The sequence below is a fragment of the Pinus tabuliformis genome, chromosome 9 (assembly GCF_031772625.1).
Source record: "Pinus tabuliformis cultivar Carrire ecotype Pingquan chromosome 9, CPIR1, whole genome shotgun sequence".
Taxonomy (NCBI): domain Eukaryota; kingdom Viridiplantae; phylum Streptophyta; class Pinopsida; order Pinales; family Pinaceae; genus Pinus; species Pinus tabuliformis.
This window is the reverse complement of record NC_142307.1, coordinates 1889880044-1889903902: the sequence shown is the minus strand read 5'-3', so window position 1 is coordinate 1889903902 and position 23859 is coordinate 1889880044. Positions and strand designations below refer to the sequence as shown.

The 23859-nt window shown below is 37.2% G+C and overlaps 1 protein-coding gene across 1 annotated transcript; it reads left to right on the top strand.

Annotated features, from left to right (window-relative positions):
• Nucleotides 1-20753: 20753 nt before the first annotated feature.
• Nucleotides 20754-22939, top strand: LOC149156487 (pinosylvin synthase-like). The gene is made up of 2 exons (XM_089444244.1): nucleotides 20754-21049; nucleotides 21927-22939. Exons 1-2 carry the CDS (start codon nucleotides 20866-20868, stop codon nucleotides 22922-22924), a joined length of 1182 nt encoding a protein of 393 aa, XP_089300370.1. The 5' UTR covers nucleotides 20754-20865; the 3' UTR covers nucleotides 22925-22939.
• Nucleotides 22940-23859: the final 920 nt, after the last annotated feature.

Genomic DNA, 23859 nt, shown 5'->3' with positions numbered 1-23859 from the left:
TGAAGCCTTGGTCGTGTTCTCATCATCACCTCCACTCTGTATTGGCCAATCATTTACCTCCATTTGGTTGTTTTCCCTTTTTTAGGAACAGCTGCGAAGAGTGATCCTGTTAGCCATCCTTGTGACACTGCCGTGATTGGAAAATTCCAAACCTTACCTGGAATCAGCTGCTACTCGCATTTATCACTCATTCCTCAAAAGACGAGTCTCCTTTAAGCTCTTTTCAACTGACTCGTAAAATATGAAAAGATTGCCGAGCAATTGGCCTCTCCAGCTCGTTAAAGGGACCGGAAGTGCTATCCCTCCTTTAGATTTTAATCTTTTTTGGACTTGAGGGATTATTACACAAAAAGATCGAGCGTTTGTCTTGTTCGGCTCGTTAAAAGTACCGAAAATTCATCCCTCTTGTATTGTTTTATACTTTTTCGGACTCAAGGGATTATATGACAAAAAAGGATTAATGGAGTTTTCTTTACGTCCCTTTTTCAGACTCTCTAAAATTGAAAAGGACCAAGTTATCCTTGTCGTTAAACTCGTTAAAACCGAATAGCGACAAACTTGTCCATACACACAAGAATGAGTTTAACTATCGCTAGGCTCGTTAAAACATAGCGATGGGTTTGCCCAAAGGGAAAATTATAGAACAAGCATACGTTATCCTCCTCAAGCTTGACAAAAATAAAGAGGTATTGGTCAGCAATGACTGGGAAAAAATTGGGAAGAAAACTTGAAGAAACTTTATTGGTAGCAAGTCGCTCTTGAACATAACACCTTCACTCTGCATCCCAGTCAGGTTGGGTTGTTCCATTCACTGGTCACATCACCATGGTTCCGCCACACCATCCATATTTGGGGTTAATGCTACCGATCCATCATGTTAGTGTCGCCGATATGTTCAAGAGAAGTCACTCAGAGAATTCATCTGTGTCTCTCCCACTGCAATACATTTACGCTCCATTCTTTCATGACCGCCACCCTGAACCTTATATCACCAGATCGTTTTCACCTCCATTAAAATCATTTGCTCTGTTCCATGTCATTAATGTGGGATTCACTAAGGCCCTCCTATGACGGATCGCTTCTTGTCGACATCAGCTCATTATCCAATAAGTCGATCTAGGAACAACCCTTTCAGTACTTTGAAGCTTGCATGCCTCAATGGCAAGTTTCTCACTTCCGGCGATAGGTTTACATCAATGGCCTTTAACCGAAAGATTTTGCGTGGTGTTAGACGCCAAGTCCCTTATTCACACCACGTGAATTGTACTGTAGTACCTTGAGGGTCATCATCATTATCAGTGATTCCTCTCATGCCTGTTAACATCTTACATCATTGGCTGGTAATCAGGTGATGTCTTTCCATGTTCGACTCTAGAACATCTCTCACATGGATCGACTTGTACTTTGAGTGAAGATCGAACGAGATTGAAGACCCCGGATCTAGTTTCATCCATCCGGGCTGCGATATATATTCAGGAAAATAAAGACATCAAATGTACATCATTACTGCACAGATAATCATCCAACCTAAGGGATGATGGCTCTACCAAAATCATCAGTCTACACTCAGACGATTGTTTGTCTTATGTACATGAAAATGAATTTATAAAGCTGATCATGGGAATGCCCACCTCTGCTAGATCATGAAAATATTATGAAGATAATGTATTGTATTGTATCTTATTACAGGTCGCCTTCCGGCTTGAAAGAACTTCAGATCCTCATGATAAAGTATTTCACCCGAGATCAACAGATTAACGACCTCATGCTTTAGGGGGCAAATGTTATAGAAATTTTTGGGCACTGCAACCCCAATCATAAATGTCCATAAACCAAGGGTTCTTAAGTCCCTAAAAGTGTTGTTCCAACCTCTAAAAGAACAAGGTCAACTGATTACATCTTCTCCCAGAAGTTCTCCATGAAAAACTGCTCAGAACTGGTCAAAAATGGACCATCTCACCTGCTCCATGGTCAAAGTGCGCTGCATCCCGCCTAAATACACTCGGGAGGTGCGATGCATCTTGAAAAGCCCTTCTATGGGGTGCGATAGGCGAGAGTGGACAAATGGCAGGGTCAATCTGCAAGGTGGAGGATCATGGAATCTTCCAGAAACTTATCCTGTGACACTTGCCTCTCTGCATTCGCCCAGGGATGAGTAAGAGATCATCAATCTCCAAGTGGAATCAAGAAATATCAGAGAGAGGACACTAGTCAAATCTCAAAAGCTGACTCACCCCCCTTCCAAACATCAATATATGGATCCCTCATCCCAGAGATCCAGAGGCTGGAATTTTGTATCTTGTAAAGAAGTGCTGCTGGTTTCTTGGTGCAATATCATAGTGTTGGGTGATCTAAGCTTTTCATGAGGTGAAGAAGGGCTTTCTTGCTGAGAGGATGATGCTAGGTCAGAACAATTGGTTGTAATCCTCTTTGTTATTTCTTGATTATCAATAAAGCTATTCAAGTTTTCCTCCACATTCTTGTATGATTGATGATATATGCATTTGTGTGGTCAATATATATCTGGTCCTATATTGTTTATGATAATATATCTATGTTCTTGGATAGTGTTATGCTTCTTTGATTCTACAGGTGCTCTTTGAAGTTGAGTAGACGAGGAAGCGAGTGGCAAAGATCTATCAGAAGGGAGAGGAATCAAGCAAGGAACCAAGCGCAAGACAGAGGTTGGTCTCCTTTATTCCCCTCTTATCTATTTCTCATAAAGGAAAATGAAAGTCGTTTTAGTTTGTTTGTTTCTAAGGTAGCTACCAGCCTTAGTGGGACTAGAAGCTCTGCATAGACACTAGATTTCCTGATAACACTACCTTCTATCAAATTAGAATCTGATCCTTCCTTGCCTGCATAAACATCTTAAAACATAACTGTATTCTCAATTATTTCACATAGAATTTCTTTGTTCTATTTTAACACAAATTGTTTCAATTAAAATTCCACTCTGATACCAAATGATGCAGGGTTACCCCCGCTTACACCCATAGTATGCATGTAAAATGCATAGTCACATTTTCCTTGCCCCAGGAATGCCATTTCCCCGCCTAGTCAAACCTTCATAAATTAAGGTTTAAGGCTTTTTAATTAATACTTCATTGCAGAAACATTCATTTGACTCTACATATAGTCTAACCCTCTTTAACCTTTAATTAGGACTTAATTCAACCCACTTTAATTGGTGATTAATCCTTACCCGTGCATATTAACCATACCCACTCTTAATTTTGGTTATGCGTAAACTTAACCCATAAACCTGTATCCCCTTTAATTTTATTATAACCCTCATATCATGGAAATATACACAAACACATGGAAACTTACATTTTCCACTTTTCCATAGCCTTGGTGCGTTTATCGATGTTTACCTTTATCAGGCTCATTCTCCATTGTAGATTTCCCTCCATTAGATCTGACGGTTGATTGCTTTTCCCAATCAGTCAAACTTGCTCGACAATCCTCTGTCGTTGATCTGCACTCAATGGATCTGACGATTCACAACAATATCGGGTGAGTCACAAGAATGGAGAATGCCCGCCTGATAAAGCGGTTTTCTCTCTCCACCCTCATGCTATGTGTCAATCGATAAGTGGAATTGGGTGACTACCCTCTAATACCACTTACCACTTTTTCTCCACCCGATAATCCGCTTATAATTTTAAATCTGCCTTCCTTTGTTAACTAACACCCAAGCTTGTTAGTGCCCGATGACCATAGATATGCTACCATCGACGGCTGCGACGGCTCCTCCGAATTCCTCTTCCGCTAGCTCTTAAGTTAATCTTCGTCGTTCATTTCTTGATTCCCTTCTGCGTGATTTAATCCTGATCGTTCATTTCCTTCGACCTCGCCCATTGATCTCCAAGATCCAACGAATCCTATGCACCGACGACTCGCCCTTCTTTGTCCCTTTGCTTTGACTTTAATTCATTTTTTAGTGTTTTTACCGTGGTTTTGGGTTTTCTTCAGGGTTTCGCCTTTCGGTCATCTGTTGTTCAATTCACTCCGGAGTTTGACTTCTACGAATTCATACATCGTTGTCTCTCTCAAAGCTTCACTCTGATCTTTCAATTGGATTCAATGATCCATTATGATTCCTCTTAATCATTCTCCTCCTTTGTGTATTTCTACAGAACTCTGTCTGCAACGTTTGTTACAGAATACACAACTTACACTTAATTCAATCATTCAATATTCATTTCATACATTTATACAATTATGGAATAAACCTCTGTAGATATAAATATAAACAACTGATTACATATCGAGACTCTCTGTCTCTCAGGCTTGATCTTCGAAATCAATGGCCTCTCTTCTCTTGCCTGTAGGCTTATAGTCAAACCTATCTAACCCTTGTTTATGCCTTTTAGGCTTACATTTATACCAAAAAGGTTTTGTTGAACTAATTCTGGTTCATATCCTTAATATACTGAACCGATCCCTAAATGTCCTCTAAGTCCACTTCTAACTCTAGTTAATCCTGAAGAATCCTCTCTAGTTCCTCGAATCGTGAAACTACCTTAAGAGTTATGATTGACTTCTAACTCTCTCATCATTATTAACCACTCATGTTCTCCTTCGTTCAATAGCATTTACAAACATCCTCACAACATCTAACTAATTCCTATTCTAATCACTTAAACATTAATGATTACATACATAGGAATCCAACTTCCTTGAAATACAAGACCCCCTATGTCTACTAGAATATAATTAAATTGTTGAGCTAAATGCTCTTTACGATTTAACATTGTTTTACTGAAGCTATTAGGTTATCTATTAAGTTCATATTTGGTTTTTTTGTGTTGTTGGGTTGAAACTGGGAAGAAAGAGCATTGGGCAAATGGAGTCACAGGTTTATGGTGATCAAACACAGTGTTTTTACGCTAAACTTACATAGAAGGTTAGGAAAATTCACTAGATCCTTTATGATATATGGTGTGAATGAGAGGAAAAGATTTAAAGATATAACTAAAAACAAAGTAGTTAAGGATTCTGATTTTAATATTCAGGGGAAAACATAAAAATTATTCTTAAGCTAGAGACAGAGTGTACATTCAAACAAATTATGTTCTTTATCTTCTTAGAACAATTCAGATTTTAGAATCATATATGAGAATAAAAGGAAAACAAATTGACAAAGAAAGATGCACTTCACCAATAAAAGTGACACAAGAATCCTATAATGATTGCATTGTATTACTAAAATTATGATCAATGGTGGCGCTGTGAGCTGCTTTACAATACAACTCATTTTCTTCAAAAAAGTCCCAACACCTATTACTTCAATTGATGAAGTATTGATACAAATTCTTAAAAAAATATCTTGATAAAAAAGTATCAATATTTATTACAAATATCTTAAAACTATGTCACAAAAATATGACTAAAATATAGGACATTCGAAACTAATGAATCTTTTTGCCACCATCTTTGAGGATTGTTGGTGATAAGGAACAACAATTTAAATTTGATAGAAATTCTTATTTGATGAGGTGACATCCAAGTCACTAACTACCCATACCCATGAGCTTTTTCCACACGAAATACTGAAAAATAGGGTCCAGTGATCCCTTTGAATATCTCAACCCATGAGAGTGGTACAAAAACTGAGAGAGGTTTTTGTAGACGATGATGTTATCAACAAAAAAATCTTTTAGTTTGTTGCTTTATCTCTCTATCTCAAATCCAAACATATACACATTCTCTCCATCTCTCTCTCTCTCTACTTTTCTCTCTCTATGTCTTTCTTCTTCTCTCCCCCGCTCCCCTTCCAACTCAAACTCTTTGTCCCTCCCTCTCTCCTCCTCTCTCTACCCCCCTCTCTTCTCCCTCTATCCTCCTCTCTCTAAAGTCCTCTCCCTCCCTTTCTCTCTTACCTCCCTCTCTCGCCCCCCATCTCTCTCTCTCTCTCTCTCTCTCTCTCTCTCTCTCTCTTTCTTAGGTCCCTATAATACTATTGATTCCCCCATTACTATTGTTGTTGTATCCCTTATTATTATTGTTGTTCCCCTAATTTCCCCATATTGTTATTATTGTTCCCCATAGAATCCCACTATTGTTATTTTTGTGCCTTTATATTATTATTGTTGGGTTGGCTTTGGTTATATTGTGACCCCTTAGACTCCTATATATAGAAAGGAGGTTTTGTCATTTGAATCATCCAAGAATTGTTCATTTTTGTAATGTAAAGGAGGTTTCCCCCTCGAAGAGGCTTATTTCTAAGGCATTCATCTATCTTTTCTATCTTTTTGTGAGCTGGTTTCATAACACTTGGTATTGGAGCTCTGGATTCTATGGTTTCGCTGCTCCAAACAAGTAATCGTGGAATTGTCGTTATAACTTCTTTTCTTTGACATTTCAGAGGCTAAAAAAAAAACCATTTGAGATGAAATATCGCTGCACCTCGGGCCCGAATTGTAGATCTTGTATTGCTATATATAATTTGAGGAATTTAGGGTTTTTACAAACCCCCGAATTACATTCCAAACAGGTGACCTTGGGAAAACCACAATAACTTTCGCTCTGAGCATCAGATTGAACTTTCGTAAGAAGTTACAGAAAGAGGACGGATTGTGGTTGTTTTGGGTATAAATCTCAGAACCTAAGGTTGAAATGGTGACCCACGGCACGTCATACAAGTTCTATCTACTGAACCAGTATATACTCAAGTCATCGTGGGCGATTTGGCATAACTCTTCATTGGGGAAACCAATCTTGATCAGACTTGTGAGGTTAGAAAGATTACTTAGAGAGTTACCGCAGGAAGCAATTTCAGACCTTGGAGATCAAAAATTATAGAGACACGTCAGATTCAATATCGAGCTCCTACAAAGTGAAAAAAGGTGTGTAGTTTTTTTTTAATTTTTGCATAGGCTTGGTTTGAAAAATTAGTTTGAAGGAATTCAAAGGGCATAGTGAAGCATTATTATGGGTAATTAATACCCCAAAGAAATAAAATGGAAACAACTAGTAAGCAACCTGAAATCTCTAGCATGACTCATGAAGAAGAGGAAGAAATTCAACATGATATATCAAAATTACGAGACCAAGTGCAACAAATTTCACTAGCACAAAAAGTAACAGAAGCTAAGATGGATGGTTTAAAGAAAGATGTAGAAGCTAATATGTATGACATGGAAGCTAAGATGGATGGTTTAAAAAAAGGCATAGAAGCTAAGATGAATGACGTGGAAGCTAAGATGGATGGTGTGGAAGCTAAGATGGATGATTTAAAGAAAGGCATGGAAGATTTGAAGACATATTTGAAGACAAATTTGACAAAGTTTCTACAAGAAATTCTTACTAATGGCAAAAGTGTAGTAAAGGAAACACAAGATGAGAACAAAATAAATGTTAATCATAATTTCATAGACTCTAACATTGGATTGAAGAACCACCATGTTCGAAAGATCGATATGAGGAAGTTTGATGGCAAGGATCCCGGAACATGGATACTACAGATGGAGCAATTTTTCAATCTCCATAATGTGCAAACCACACAAAAGGTATGCATTGCAACTTTATATTTGGAACCAAATCAGTTTTTATGGTATCGATGGCTTTTCTCTCGTAAAAAAATTGTCACTTGGGCTATTTTTACGAATGAAATGATAGCACATTATGAGGATACAAAAAGAAACATTTTTTTAGCCAATTGATAAATCTGAAACAAAAGGGTTCAATGATGGAGCACATTGAGGACTTCCAAAAATTGAATATAATTTTTAAAGATATTCCAGAGGAGCATAGGATTGATGTGTTCATAAGGACTTTAAAAGATAACATCAAACATGAGGTTTGCCTTTGGGAACCAGATTCATTGGAGAAGACATTCAGGTTGGCAAGAAACATGGAAAGAAAAATTATGGCAAGAAGGAAGCCTACCACTCACAATCATAAGGATGGATGTGTTGTTGCCCCTAGCCGTCCACAACCTACAAGGTTGACACCACAAAAATTGGAAGAAAAAAGAGTAAAAGGGCTTTGTTACAGTTATGATAACAAATACACTAAAGGTCATAAGTGTGTCAAGAAGAAATTATTTTAAATAGATTGTGAAGAGAAGGAAGAAAAAGAACAAGAAATGTCAAAAGAAGAGGATATACACCATGTAAAAACCCTAGAAAAAGAAGAAATGAATCCGACCATATCTTGTATTGCATTGGCTGGAATTACCACTCTCAAACTATCAAGATAGAAGGGCATATCAAGAAGAAAAAGGTAATAGTGTTGATTGATTCGGGAAGTACCCATAATTTTATTCATTGTAAGATAGCTAAGGAATTGAATTTCTTCCTATATCGAACACTAGAGTGTCAAGTGATGGTTGCAAGTGGAGGAACCATAAATTGCTCAAGAAAGTGCCATAATATCAAGCTATCCATGGGCGAATATGTATTTGCTAGCCCAATGCTTTCCATTCCAATGGGTGGTGTTGATGTTGTACTAGGAGTCCAATGGCTACAATCCTTGGGTACAATAGCTTTTAATTTTCAAGAACTTTTCATGAAATTCTCTTCAGAAGGAAAGGAAGTTGAATTAAGGGGTATCGCAGGGAAACCAGGAAAGATAATAAGCTCTAACAGAATGACAAAGCTTCTAAAGAAAGAACAACGAGGCATAATTGCACAATTATGTTCACTAGAGGTTCCCACATTGAAATCATCCATTTCTCTAGATCTCCAAAAAGTCTTGGACAATCATTCCAAGGTATTTGAGACTCCCAAAGGCCTCTCGCCTATTCGCGATCATGATCATGCTATTAATTTGATTCCAAGAAGTGTTCCTCCAAACATCAGGCCTTACAAATATCCCTATGTCCAAAAGAGTGAAATTGAACGTATGGTTGCATAAATGTTAGAGGCTGGTATAATTCAACCTAGTCAAAGTTCTTTCTCTGCTCCAGTAGTATTGGTTCATAAGAAGGATGGATCATGGTGCATGTGTCCAGATTATAGGGAGCTCAACAAGCTCACTATTAAACATAAATTTCCCATTCCTGTCATTGATGAATTATTGGATGAATTGCATGGATCAATTTACTTCACCAAGTTGGATCTTCATTCAGGATATCATCAAATCAGAATGAAGACTAAATACATTCCAAAAACAACATTTAGAACTCATGAGGGACATTATGAATTTTTGGTCATGCCTTTTGGCCTTACTAATGCACCTTCTACATTTCAAGGTTTGATGAATTCCATTTTCAAACCCTTCCTTAGAAAATTTTTGTTAGTATTTTTTGATGATATAATAATCTACAGCAGGTCTTGGAAGAATCATTTCCAACATGTTGACATGGTGGACAAACTATTGGAGGAGAAACAATTATATGCAAAAATCTCCAAATGCTTCTTTGGAGTACAAGAGGTGGAATATATGGGTCATATTGTATCTCATGAAGGTGTTCAAGTAGACCCTAGCAAATTAAAACCATTAAGGAATGGAAAATCTCCACATCTATAAAGCATCTACGAGTATTTCTCGGGTTGACAGGGTATTATCATAAGTTTGTTAAGAATTATCGGAGAATAGCAGCACCTCTAACAACATTATTGAAGAAATATGCATTTTCATGGACTTCAGAAGCAATGAAGGCCTTTGAACATCTTAAAGAGACGATGTGCCAAGCACTAGTCTTAACTACACTGGATTTCACAAAAACCTTTATTGTGGAATGTGATTCCTCAGGAAATGGAATTGGTGCTATTTTAATGCAATAAGAAAGACCCATTTCTTTCGAAATTTGTCCAATCAAATGAATGCATTTACACAGCTATTTATGAGAAGGAAATGTTGGCAATACTACTTGCACTTAAGAAATGGCGGCCCTACCTAATGGGAAGAAACTTCAAGGTAAAAACATATCATGATAGTCTTAAATACTTTTTAGAACAAATATTATCTTCAGAAGAGCAAAAAAATTGGGTCAAAAAGATGTTGGGTTATGACTTTGAAATCATCTACAAAAAAGGGAAGCAAAATGTTGTGGTAGATGCCCTTTCAAGAAAGGATGAATGTAGAAGCATTTATTTACACCATTTCTATTATCCAACCAGATTGGATAAACAAAGCAAGGGATGAATGGAAGAATGACGAGGAAGTGTGCACTCATTCAAAATATATAACAAGATCCCAGTACATCTGATACATTTAGCTGGAAAAATGATTCGTTATGGTACAAGGATCGGTTATACCTATGTAAGAATTCACAACTCAAACAAAAGATTCTTAGGGAATTTCACACCTCTCCCTTAGGAGGGCACTCAGGATTTCTAAAAAACTACCACAGGGTTAAGAAGGAATTTTTTTGGGATGGCGTTAAATCAGATATTCAAAAGTTTATGGCAGAATGTTTGGTTTACCAACAAAATAAAGTTGAAACAATTAAGACCCGAGGACTATTACAACCTTTATCCATTCGAAGCCAACGTTTGGGGGAAGTTTCAATGGATTTTATCAGAGGTTTATCCGAGTCCGAAGGAAAGAGTGTTATCATGGTGGTAGTTGACAGATCCAACCATGTCATTATCTCCCTGCCTCTCTAATTTTCTCTCTCCCCCTCTCTCATCCCTCCATATTTTTGTCTCACCTTTTATATATTACCTTTCTCTCCCACTCTCACTCCTCTCCTACTTCCTCTCTTCATTCCTCTCCCCTCTCGTTTAGTTTAACTCCTTCAATGCAAGCCATCAAATAGGATTAGAAATCACCATCTGCACTGAAATCAATGCATCTAGTGCAAGAAATATTATTCCTTCTCCCCCTCCCCATCTATATCTATATCTTCCTCTATCTCTACTTCTTTATCTCTTTATCTCATCTCCACCAAAACACACATGTTCTCTTCCTCCATATCTATCTATCTCTCTCTTCTTCCCTCTCTTCACCTTCCATCTGTACCTCTATATCCATTGTCAGGCCAGGAGTAACTCCATTTTGGCAGAAAACGGATTCATCTTATTCCATCAGGCATGTTATTGTTATATACAAAAGGATGTGACAGTTCAGTTCATCTTCTGATGACTGTCCACATTCCTGATTTAATTATTTACATGAATTCACCCAATCGTGAGGATTAGGTGTCAACATTCCCCCCCTTAATCTGAAGGGATTTTGGTGAGTCCAAGCATCATTCTAAATCTTTCAAGCTTTTCCCTTCCAAGAGATTTGGTGAAGATGTCTGCAATTTGCTCATTTGTGGAACAATGACAGAGATGGATTGTTTTGGCCTCAACATGATGTCGGATCAGATGATATTTAGTATTAATGTGCTTTGTTCGATCATGGAATTTTGGGTTCTTGGCCAACTTTATTGCAGAGGTGTTGTCAATCATGAGTGGAGTTGATTGTACTTGTTTTACCTGCAAATCTTTAAGAATTTTCCTGAGCCACACAATTTCTTTTGTTGCTTCAGCTGCTGCCACGTATTCTGCTTCTGTTGTGGAATCTACTGGAACTGATTATTTGCGTGATCTCCAGGAGACAGCTCCTGATCCAAGACTCATAGCATATCCTGAAGTAGATACCCCAGTTTCTTTGTCTCCATCGAAGTCTGAATCAGAGTATCCGATCAAACTGAAGTCATCCACCTGTGTGTACTTGATTCCAAAGTCTTGAGTACCCTTCAAGTACTTTAGAACTCTTTTTGCAGTAGACCAATGTCCCTCACAAGGATTTTGCATAAACCTGGAGAGGATTCCAACATCAAATGAAATGTCTGGTCTGGTGGTAGTTAGGTAGTTGAGACTTCCTACAAGCTGTCTATACTTTGTTGCATCCTCAAATTCCTTTCCTTCAATAGATGTGAGCTTCAAGTTTTGTTCCATTGGAGTAGTAAGAGGATTGCATTCTGTCATACCAAACCTGTTCAACAAATCTCCAATGTATTTCTTTTGAGAAAGAAATATGGACTTTGGATGTTGGGTTACTTCAATGCCAAGATAGTAATGAACATAGCCCAAACCAGTCATTTCAAAACTTTTTCCCAATTCCTTCTTTATGGATGCAATGTAGCTTTCATTGTTCCCTGTCATTAAAAGATCATCTATATATACCACAAGATATACAGCTGTTTTGCCAAATTTCTTGACAAATAAAGTTCCATCATCAAGATCAAAATGATTGAAATTGAGTTTCAGAAGATGCTCAGTTAGTTTTTCATACCAGGCTCGCGGTGCTTGTTTCAGGCCATACAAGGACTTCACAAGTTTGCATACTTTATGTTCATGTCCTTTCACAGCAAATCCTTCAGGCTGGGACATAAAAACATTCTCTTTTAGATCTCCATTCAAGAAGGCAGTTTTTACATCCATTTGATGGACTTTCCAACCGTTCTGAGCTGCTAGTGCAAAGAGTGTCCGGATGGTGGCCCATTTTGCTGTGGGGGCAAAAGTTTCCTCATAATCGACCCCTTCCTTCTGTGCAAAACCTTTTGTCACAAGCCTAGCTTTGTGCTTGTCAAGTGAGCCATCAGCTTTGTGCTTGTTCTTGTAGACCCACTTGCAACCAATGGGTTTGGTTCCAAATGGGGAGTCAACCAGCTTCCAAGTGTCGTTCTTTATGAGGGCATCATACTCCTTTTGCATCGCTTCTTTCCATTCATCATGAGAAGTAGCTTCTTTGAAGGAAGTTGTTTCAAAATCTGTAGACAAGTTCAATTCACAATCATAAGAAACATCCATATCAACAGGTGAATTAGAGTCATCTACATCACCTCCATTTTGTCGCTTTGAATTTCTGGTTCCTGTTTTTCAAATTTCATCCAGATGAACACTTTCAAGTGTCTTTGTCAGCCACTTTGGGGGACCTTTCTGAGATGGTCCAGGCTGCTCTGTTGATTGAGTTGGGACTGAATCAAGATTGAGTCTCCCAATTCTATCAATTACATCACTTAAAGCATCATCCGTTGTTGGAGTTTCATTCGGGGGAGAGTGTTCTTCAGAAGAAGATTCCACATGTTGATCTAGAATAGGAACCCCCCCTTCAAGATGTGGAATCTTATTATCAAATTCTTGAAATGATTTTGTTTTAGCGAATCTATCCAAGCGATCAAGTTGCCGCTCAACAACATTGTCACATTTGGATGATTCAAGAAAAATTACATCTCTCGATCTCTCTATCCCTCCTTCTTTGCTTCTTCCTTTCACTTCCTCTCAAGTCCTCTCTCTCTTCCTTCCTCTCTCTCCCTTTCTCTCCTACCTCCCTCTCTCTCCCTTTCTCTCGCTCCCTCTATCTCTAAACCTCCATTGCTCTATGTCTTTGTTCTTCCCTCCCATATATATCTAGAGTTAATATATATCATGATATATTAATATATATTGTAATATAATAAATTTTAGATTATATTAAATTTAATAATATTAGTATTATAATATATTAATACTAATATTAGATTTAGTAATAATATTGATATGAATATTAATCTTTCAATATTAATATTAGATTTAATGATATTTTGTACATGGCATGATAACAAATTTATATTAAAACTACATCAAATTAATGTTTTCAAAGATTAAAACTTTGACGTGCAAATATTTATGGCTTTATATATTTTAATATATAAATAAGATATGGTTTTCCTTTTAAAGATTCATTTTAAAAATATTTAATTAAAAGAAATATTAAAAGATTTTGGAGCAAGATTTTATATTCCTTGTCTTGAATTTACCTTTTTACTTTGATTTAAGAAATCATATTGACTTTAGTAAAGAGTAAAGATGTTTAAAGTTTTACCTAATTTATAATTTTAATGTGGTTAACTCTTTTGTTGAAGGTAAATTTTCATATTCAACATATATATAAAAAAAAATGAGTTAATTGTATTTGAGACATTATTTATATGTTTTGTATCGTTATTTAGATATTTATTTGGCCGACATTAACTAAAAATTAAAGTTTGTGGAGAGACAGACAAAGTACACATCTCCTAATTAAATATATAATTTTAACTATTTGGAAAATATGTATGAATAATAAATAGCTACAAAATATAAATACCATAAAATAAAATATTTAAAATATTTTTATTTAATCTAAAATTTATCCAATAGTTTAAGAAAATGCATTAATATTGATTGATTCAAAAATATAAATACCATAAAACATGATATTCAAAAAATTTTATAAAGCTTAGAATTGATCCCCATACATATACATTTTTCATAAATATGATATGAATATCCACTTTTTATTAATATTTTGATATTTAACTATACAAAACATATCTATAATCATAATATTCATAATCATTTTCTAATATTAATAAATATGTTTTATGATAAACATATTCATTTTTATTTATAAATAGATTAAAATATAAATATTTCCCCCCCATAATTTTAATATTTTATAAAATTTAAAACTAGTTTATTATTCAAAATAAATATATTTAAAATTGTTTTAGATATCGTTGGACATGTGATCTCAGCTAGGGTTTCAATATGAAAACACTCACTCCCTTGCAACAGACCTACGGTTGCGGCGATCCCTTCATCTGCACCTACCTCACTCTAGACTTTTGATAGAGGCATGAGTACACTTGCTGGGGGGGGTTCGGACAGATCCCCTCCTACTAAAACATAGCAGCTGGTGAAACAAGAAGTCAAGGAGAAGTGGTGCCAGGAAATCATGGATGAAATGACAAAGGCCTTCCTATCCTCAGTGTCCAGTGGCAAGCACGCTTGTGTGGGCAGTGTCTTCGATGGGTTGCCAAAAAAACTGTGATTTGTCATACCCAACAACAAGCTGGACACATACAGGAAGTACATGAAATACCATCGACTAATATGTAAATTTATAGGGGCTTGGCCCACAGAAAGGGACTTGGTGAAATGGTCCAACAAAAATGGCATCCAAAAGGTCACATTGAGCTCAATTTGGGGGCTAAAGGCTTCTTTACCATGATTTTGACCAATATGGAGGACAAAAAAAGGGTTTTAAAAAATGGACCATACTTTTTTAACAATGGAGGTCTCTTTATGAGGCATTGGAAAGAATGTTATAATCCTAATTAGGACAAACTCTTAGCAACACGAGTCTGGGTCAGATTATTTTCTTTACTGGTATAATTTTGGGATCCAGAGATCTTAGCAAGGATTAGAAACTCCATTGGAAACTTTGTTAAGGTTGCAGATTCCACATGGTGGGGAAGATATACCTCTTATGCCAAGATCTGTGTCTACATGAATATAACTAAGACTCCCTGAATTCATTGAGCTTGAATACCATGATGACATTTGGAAGAAACCCCTGGACTACGAGCATATACCCTTCACATGTCTTAGATGCCATGAGTATGCGCACATGTTTCGTGAATGCCCTCTCAACTAGTATGAACCTCAAGAAGCACCCAACGCAAACAGCTAGGCAAAAACAGAAAAGGACATGGAGGGTTTTCAGGAAGTTCATAGGAAGAAACTAAACTAGAGGAATCAACAAACTCCCAACAAACCTCCAAGTAGTAAAGGCCTGTGAAACAAAAATCGATATGACATCTCACAGGAGGAGGAGGGGCGTATGGAAGTCCAAAACGAAAATATGGGCTTGGAAAACCAACCAACCCCAAAAAAGAGAGGGAACACTACAAAGATAAAAGTCAAAGAGGAACCCCAAGACAAAGAAGGCAACACACAAACATTTGATCAGGCCAACATGCAGATCGACAACCAAAAGGAGGATACCAGCATAGAAGATGAAGTAATGAGAATATTATTGAATGAGTGGGAGCAGCCAGACGAGAGACAAATACACCTTTCAACAATACAAGGCCAAGTAGAGAATGACAACTATAGACCAACCGGAGCATTTTGGATCCCAAGCAAGCCAAGTTCTGGAACAAGGATCTCAAGGGAACGGAGGGAAAAAGCGAGGAAGGAAAAATCTAAATGAATCCATACAGATGGTAGGAGAAATGCTAGTAAACTCTGGAAGGGTGGTGCCACTGTCGGCGGTCTTCCACCAACTTAGAAAACCCCTGAAATGATAATTACATCCTGGAATGTAATAGGCCTCAACAACAGGGGAAAACAAAGGTATTTGAAGGATAGGCTCAAAAGGGATAAGCTAAGTATTATGGTGATTCAAGAAACCAAGATTGCATAAAAAAATCTAAACAAAATTCTGAAGAGTTACAAACCCCATTATGAAGCACTGGCTCAAGATGCCAGAGGTAGTGCTGGAGGCCTAGTTATCCAACGGAGCCCTGCTAAAATATTATTTGAGGATTGGTTTAGCCTCCTGAGAATACTCATAGGAAAATTTCGCCATATTGGATCAAGAGATTGGGTACTATTAACAGCAGGTTATGGGCCTCAAATTTGGGGAGAAAAAGGGGTTTTCCTCTAGAAACTCACAAAACTATGACAAGTGTATCTAGATGATCTCTAGAGAGGAGGGGTGGCTTCAACATGATATCATCATTGGAAGAGAAGAAAGGAGGAATCTGTCAAACAATGGAAGACATGGAAGCATTTGGGGACCTCATTATGGATCTGTCAAACAATAATGGAGTCTACACCTGGAACAATAGTAGGGGAGGAGTCCACCAAAACACATGACATTTGGACCTGTTCTTGACCTCAAAGCATGTGATCACTAGGTATATATTCTTTGATGCCTCGATCCTACCTTTCATGGGATATGATCACTGGCCAATCCACATGGGGATCACTTTAAAAATAGGTCGTAAGAAATGCCCCTTCATATTTGAAGCCTTCTGTCTAAGGAACCCCAACTTTATGGAGAAAATAAAAGAGTGGTGGAACAACAGTGAAGAGCAAGGAAGGAACCATATGCATACATGTTAGCTAAAGTTAAAGGAGCTCAAATAAAATATCAAGAAATGGAACTAGGAAGAGTTTGGCCACATCATGAAAGACCAACACCAACTAACCAATAAAATGAAAGATCTCCAACAAAAAATCATCTAGCAGGCATATCTGATAATATTCTGGAAGAGGAGGGGCGATTAATCTATCAATTAGTAGAACAAAAAAAGAAAGAAGAGATGTTATGGAAGCAACAATCGAGGGTCAAATGGTTGTGTGAAGGAGAACGAATCACTTGGTTCTTCCATAAAGCCATGATTCAACATCGATGACATAATTGAATCTACTCTTTAAAGGAGGAAGCTGGGAATTGAGTGGTCCAACATGAGGAAGTGGAGGACCTGGTTGTGAATCACTGCAAATCCCTCCTTTTGGAACCATCCCACGACCGAATAGAGGCCATCCAAAGGATTACAAGAAACATTCCTCATCTTATCTTAAGGGACCTGAACCTTGCCCTCATGAGAGCAGTAACGTTGGAAGAAGTTGAGGAGGTGGTCAAAGGAATAGCGAAAACAACGCGCTGGGACTAGAGGACTTTACGATGAAATTTTTATAGGCTGCATGGAGGTTTATAGGGCACGATATCCTGGTAGTCGTTGAAGAATCACGCCGCAACCAAAAGGTATGTCCAATCTTAAATTCCACTTTCATTGCTTTAATTCCTAAATCTTCCAAATCGGAAGATCCACAGGGTTTTACACCCATTGCACTCTGCAATGTCATCTACAATATTATATCCACAGTTGGATGAGGCACTGGTAAATCCATGGTCTCTTGTAACTGAAGTGTCATCCAGAATGGAGGTATCAAGTCACATCGAATGACTTCCGTGGACCATCCAGAAGCATCGTAACATATGACCTAGGGTGTGGGGAAAACCCCTATCTTAACCTTAGGATCGGAGAAATATTAACGATACAAACATCTACCACTAAAGATTAACAATGTTTTCATACTTCCCAATTATATCTTAACAGTATGAATGGGAGAAATGAAAGATTGTAATAGACTCTAAGCTATTAAAAGCCTTCGGCTGCATAAAATAAACTATAAAATATCACTGCTATGTTACCATGTAATTGTTGTGTATAAATTTTTTTTTATGGTGTATGTGAGAACATGTTACATGTGATGAAGAATCTCTCCTGAAGTATGAATATTCAAAACCCATTCATTGGTATTTTTCTAAAACGTTTCATTCAGATATTTACATTAATTTTAAAAATTAAATAATATTAATAATATCTTATTTATTTAACAAATAAGTTATATATTATAATTTAAATAGATTTAATGGTTAAGAAAATGTGTTTTTCTTATTTTTAATATATATAATTATAATTTCAAATTAATATATCTACTTACAATATAACATTTATGTAAATTAATATTTTTTTATTAAATTCTTCAATTCTATTATTATAATTAAATATATAATTACCCCGTAAGGCGTTCCCCTCTGAAATCAACTCCCCTCTTTTCCCACCTCTCATCCTTGTACATCATAGGATTATATGTTAGACGATTGCAAAAGTTTCAGCCGTTCAATCAGAATGGTTACAAAAAAATAGTTACAAATTCGTTGTGGAAATGGTTTGCGCACTAGTCTGCATTATCTTGAATTCATCATTTCCAACATTTAGCTTGACACTGAAATTATGTGGACAACGCCTTGTGGCAATGGAAAATCAACGGTGGTGAGCCTTTAAAACGTTTTTCTAAAACGTTTCATAGATTTGAAATTTTACAGATTTACATTAATTTTAAAAATTATATAATATTAATAATTTTAGACATTTATATTAATAAAATTATATATATTCATTTTCAGTTTAGTTAAATGGGCTTTACACCTCTTCTTCTTTGTTGAACACTCTTCCTTTTGTTAGCTGTCCTAAATCATGTATGATACCATCTCCATGCTAAATGAGTCAATATTAAGCACCCTTAAAACTTACTTGATAAATATCAACAACATAACAACATACACCACAACATATAAGAGGGAAAAAGTAAAGTCTTCCGTTTGCCATAGTTCCAAATTTTAAGTATTTTTTTTTGGTTCTTAATTAATATAATTCAATGTTGGAATATATTTACTCATTTTGCACTGTGACTAAATAGTGGATAGGTTAGATGAGGAGATCTTAAGCGATCTTGGAAATTTGACAAGAGAGAGGAGGGAGGGCGTCATAGTGGAAAACCGCCTCAGCCACATGGCTAGCAAACCCGCATTGAAAACCCCAAATCAGTCATCTTAAGCGATCTCTGTCGAGAAACTCCAAATTTGACAAGAGGAGGGGAGGGAGGACGTGATTGTTGAAAACCACCGCATGTTAACCGTCGAGTGCCTCCAAATTTGACAAGAGGATGGGAGGGAGTAGGTCATAGTTGAAAACCGCCGCCTCATGTTGACACATGCCATACAAAACCACTAGCGAACAACCCAACCCAATCCCTCCCCTCTCCGGAATACCACTAGCGAACAACCCAACCCAATCCCTCCCCTCTCCCGAATAATTTGTTTCAAAGACTAAGACTAAGCACATTGGCTGGACAGGTAATTATTTTAATATTCCACGTGTTTAATAGGTTCCGTACGTACGCCACTGACGCCTTTTCCTCTCCTCATTCGCGGCTTCACACTCACTCTCCTACCTCCATTTCCACCTCATCATCCACACGTTTCTCATTTACAGTCTCCTGTCCTGGAGTATGAATATTCAAAGCCCATTCACAACACTCTCCTCTCCTCGAGTATGTATGAATATTCAAAACCCATTCATCATTCACACGTTTCTCATTTAGTACAGTCTCCTCCTGGAGTAGAGTATGTATGAATATTCAAAACCCATTCGTCCACATATTTCATGGATTTAAAATTTTTTATATTTAAATTATTTTAAAAAATATATTAATAATTTCAATCCCTCCCATAAGATTTGAAGTTCCAATAATTTCACTAAATAATCGACAGCTTAATTAGATGAGGGATATACGTCCACTGTGTTCGATGCGTCACTGCTTTTCCCTCCCTCGGTTCGATACGTAACATATCTCTTAGCTCGATTGGGACCCACTTGATGCCGGAGAATCTGATTTACAGTTACAGTCTCTTGAAGTATGAATATTCAAAAGCAGTTGTCTATAACGCGACTTTTTGAAAGTTTTTCTGGCGGGTTTTTCGGTCGAAATCCGGCAGGAATTTATTGGAATCACAAGTTTGATAGCTAGTTTCTGCACAATGAAAGCGTTTTAGGGTTTTCCAGGCTGCTGAATCCAAATATACAGTTAAAAAACCATTTTAACTGCAACAAATCAAGATTTAAACTCAATTTCTTCCCCCGGATTCCGTCACCGGAATCTCCAAAAAATCGCATTATAGACAACTCCTATTCAAAACCTATTCAAAACCCATTCCTGTTGAGGAGTAAGTCATACCGTTTTCCATAGGTATATGCTCTTGATGCAGCTGTGTATGTATGTGTCTGTGTTCGATACGTCACGTCACTCACTATATTTTCTTCCTTTTCCTCATTGCCGGCTTACTCATATATATTGGCGGCTTCACACTTGCATCACTCGATTTGGACCGACTTGATGGATAATCTGAATATTCAAAACCCATTCATCATCCACACGTTTCTGATTTACAGTCTCCTCTCCGCTCCGCTCCGCTCCTCTCCTGGAGTATGTATGAATATTCAAAACCCATTCATCCACAATAAGATACAGCAGCTGTATGGTTGGTTGGTGTTGAATATTCAAAACCCATTCATCCACAATTAGATTATGGTATTAGACTATAGAAGCCATGGAATTGGACTAATTGGTCTATTGATGCATTATATAATAATCATATTTATTTCATATCAAAGTGTATAAAATAGCTGCTATAGATTTAGAGATTCTTATAGCTATTCGACCAGAACAACAAAGTAAAGTAAAGTAAAGTAAATATTGAGATTTGTTGTCCAGGGTTTGGTACTAGGCTTAACCTCCTCATAGCATAGCAGAGATGGGGGGCGTTGATTTTGAAGGTTTCAGGAAGTTGCAGAGGGCAGATGGCTTCGCTTCGATCCTTGCTATCGGCACTGCCAATCCACCCAATGCTGTGGATCAGAGCACATATCCAGATTACTACTTTCGAATCACCGGTAACGAGCATAACACAGAGCTCAAGGATAAGTTCAAGCGAATATGTAAGTTTCAGTTTCTTCATTCAGGCGCGATTCAGTTTCAGTTTCAGTTTCTATTATTATAATAAGGCGCGATTCAGTTTCAGTTTCAGTTTCTATTATTATTATTATGTCATTACATTAGCCAGCCAGCTAGTCCAACAAGTGAGAGATTCCGAAATCTGCACCGCTTACTTTTCAAATTTAGTGGCTGTAACTTTTTCAGATATTATTGTAATATTTAGTGGCTGCATCTTTTTCAGATATTATTGCAATTTAGTGGCTGTACATTTTTCAGATATTAAGTTGATTGATTATACTTTTAGATACAGATATTATTGCAATTTAGTGGCTGTAATATTTTTCATATATGAAGTTGATTGATTACAATTTAAAACTATTATTGCAATTTCCAGTAAAATATAATTTCATATAAATAATTATTTCATAAATTTGGATTCATTTTAAATAAATCTATTATCATTTTTAAGTTGGTAAAAAATAATGTTATTATAATAAAGTAGCGGAGATTTTAATATTCATTTTATATTAAAAGTGATAAAGTTGATTTTATATTAAAACTTCTATTTATTTAATTACAAATATGTGTTTAGATGTTTATGTTAATAATTTTAAAAGAAATTGTATAAAATCCTTATTATTCAAATGAGAGACATTAAAATGGGTAGCAATTTATTTTTTATAATATTAAAATGAATTTAAGTTATTTTTTTCATTTCTTTTTTTCTTTTTCTTTTTCTTTCTCTTTGGTGTATATATTAGCAAATTAGAGAATTGTGTGGGAAAAAGAGGTTCATGTGATGAATCATGAATCATCCAAGATTTTGGATACAAAAATGATGTTAGTTTTTCTAATCATCATACATATGGCTCCATGCAGGTGAAAGGTCGGCAATAAAACAGAGATACATGTACCTGACGGAGGAGATTCTCAAGAAGAATCCCGATGTGTGTGCGTTCGTGGAGGTGCCATCGTTGGACGCACGGCAGGCGATGTTGGCTATGGAGGTGCCCCGGCTGGCAAAAGAGGCTGCTGAAAAGGCCATTCAGGAGTGGGGGCAGTCCAAGTCTGGGATCACTCATCTCATATTTTGCAGCACAACGACTCCGGATCTACCCGGAGCAGACTTTGAGGTAGCCAAGTTGCTGGGGTTGCACCCGAGTGTGAAGAGAGTGGGCATATTCCAACAGGGCTGCTTCGCTGGAGGCACCGTTCTTCGAATGGCGAAAGACCTTGCCGAAAACAATCGAGGAGCTCGGGTGTTGGTCATCTGCAGTGAAACCACCGCTGTTACCTTCCGTGGACCCTCCGAGACTCACCTGGACAGCATGGTGGGGCAAGCTCTGTTCGGCGACGGTGCGTCTGCCCTCATCGTAGGAGCTGATCCCATCCCTCAAGTGGAGAAGGCCTGTTTCGAAATCGTTTGGACAGCCCAGACAGTTGTTCCTAATAGCGAGGGAGCCATCGGTGGGAAGGTGAGAGAGGTCGGACTGACCTTCCAACTCAAAGGCGCGGTTCCGGATCTTATCTCTGCCAACATTGAAAACTGTCTCGTGGAGGCGTTCAGCCAGTTCAAAATATCTGACTGGAACAAGTTGTTCTGGGTTGTTCATCCCGGAGGACGTGCCATCCTTGATCGGGTGGAGGCCAAGCTCAATCTGGATCCCACAAAACTGATACCCACTAGGCACGTTATGAGCGAGTACGGAAACATGTCCAGTGCGTGCGTCCACTTCATATTGGATGAGACGAGGAAGGCGTCTCTACGAAACGGTTGTTCAACCACCGGAGAGGGATTGGAAATGGGAGTCCTGTTTGGATTCGGGCCGGGCCTCACCATCGAAACAGTGGTTCTCAAGAGCGTTCCCCTTCAATAAAAATTTAACAACTAAACTTTCAGACATAGTCGTTTAGAATAAATAAATGTGAGCAGTTTCTGCAACTATCCATTTTTACTCTTTACTCCAAGAGAATAAAAGATAGAGTGTTTCTAATAATAGTTTCAAATTCCAACAGGTGCATGAGCTTCACTGTATCTTTGTTAATAAAAAGTTATAGTTTTAAATTCAAATTCCAAGAGAAATATAATTTTAAATTCAAATTCCCAAAGATACATCTTTATAAATTTTAGCAATCAGCCAACAACTCCCTTCTATAAATAAACAAAAATATTCAAATTCCCAAAAATACATCTTTATAAATTTTAGCAATCAGCAAACAACTCCCTTTTATAAATAAACAAAAATAATCAAATATCAAATTAACGACTCTTAGCTTCGTACCAAATTGACTACAAAGCAATAATGCCACTGTCACCACTCCTTCCTTCCTCCCTATTGAAAAATAGGTTCTTATTCTCTCCTATTGGAATCCTTCCTTCAAATTAAGAGACGACTGAATGTTTGAAAATATTCTGAAACGTACTTTCTCGTACAACATAACTTTTTTACATTCCTCCGTTTGCTATAGTTCCAATTTTTAGGCGAAATAATATTTGAAGTTCCAATAATTTTACTAAATAATCGACAACATCTCTTAGCTTGATTGGGACCTCTAATTGAGACCCACTTGATGCCGGAGAATCTGATTTACAGTCTCTTGAACTACGTCATACCACCGTTTTCGCTTGCGGGTCGCGTCGCGATTTGATAATGCAGGCCTTGGAAATTTCTCCAAACCATCCATGGATTTCCTGTTCACGAGTACGTCATACCGTTTTCGCTTGCGGGTCGCAATTTGATAATGACACTGCATGCCTAGCAAACCCGCATTGGAAACCCAAGTATGAATAATTTGTCTCAAAGACTCAGAC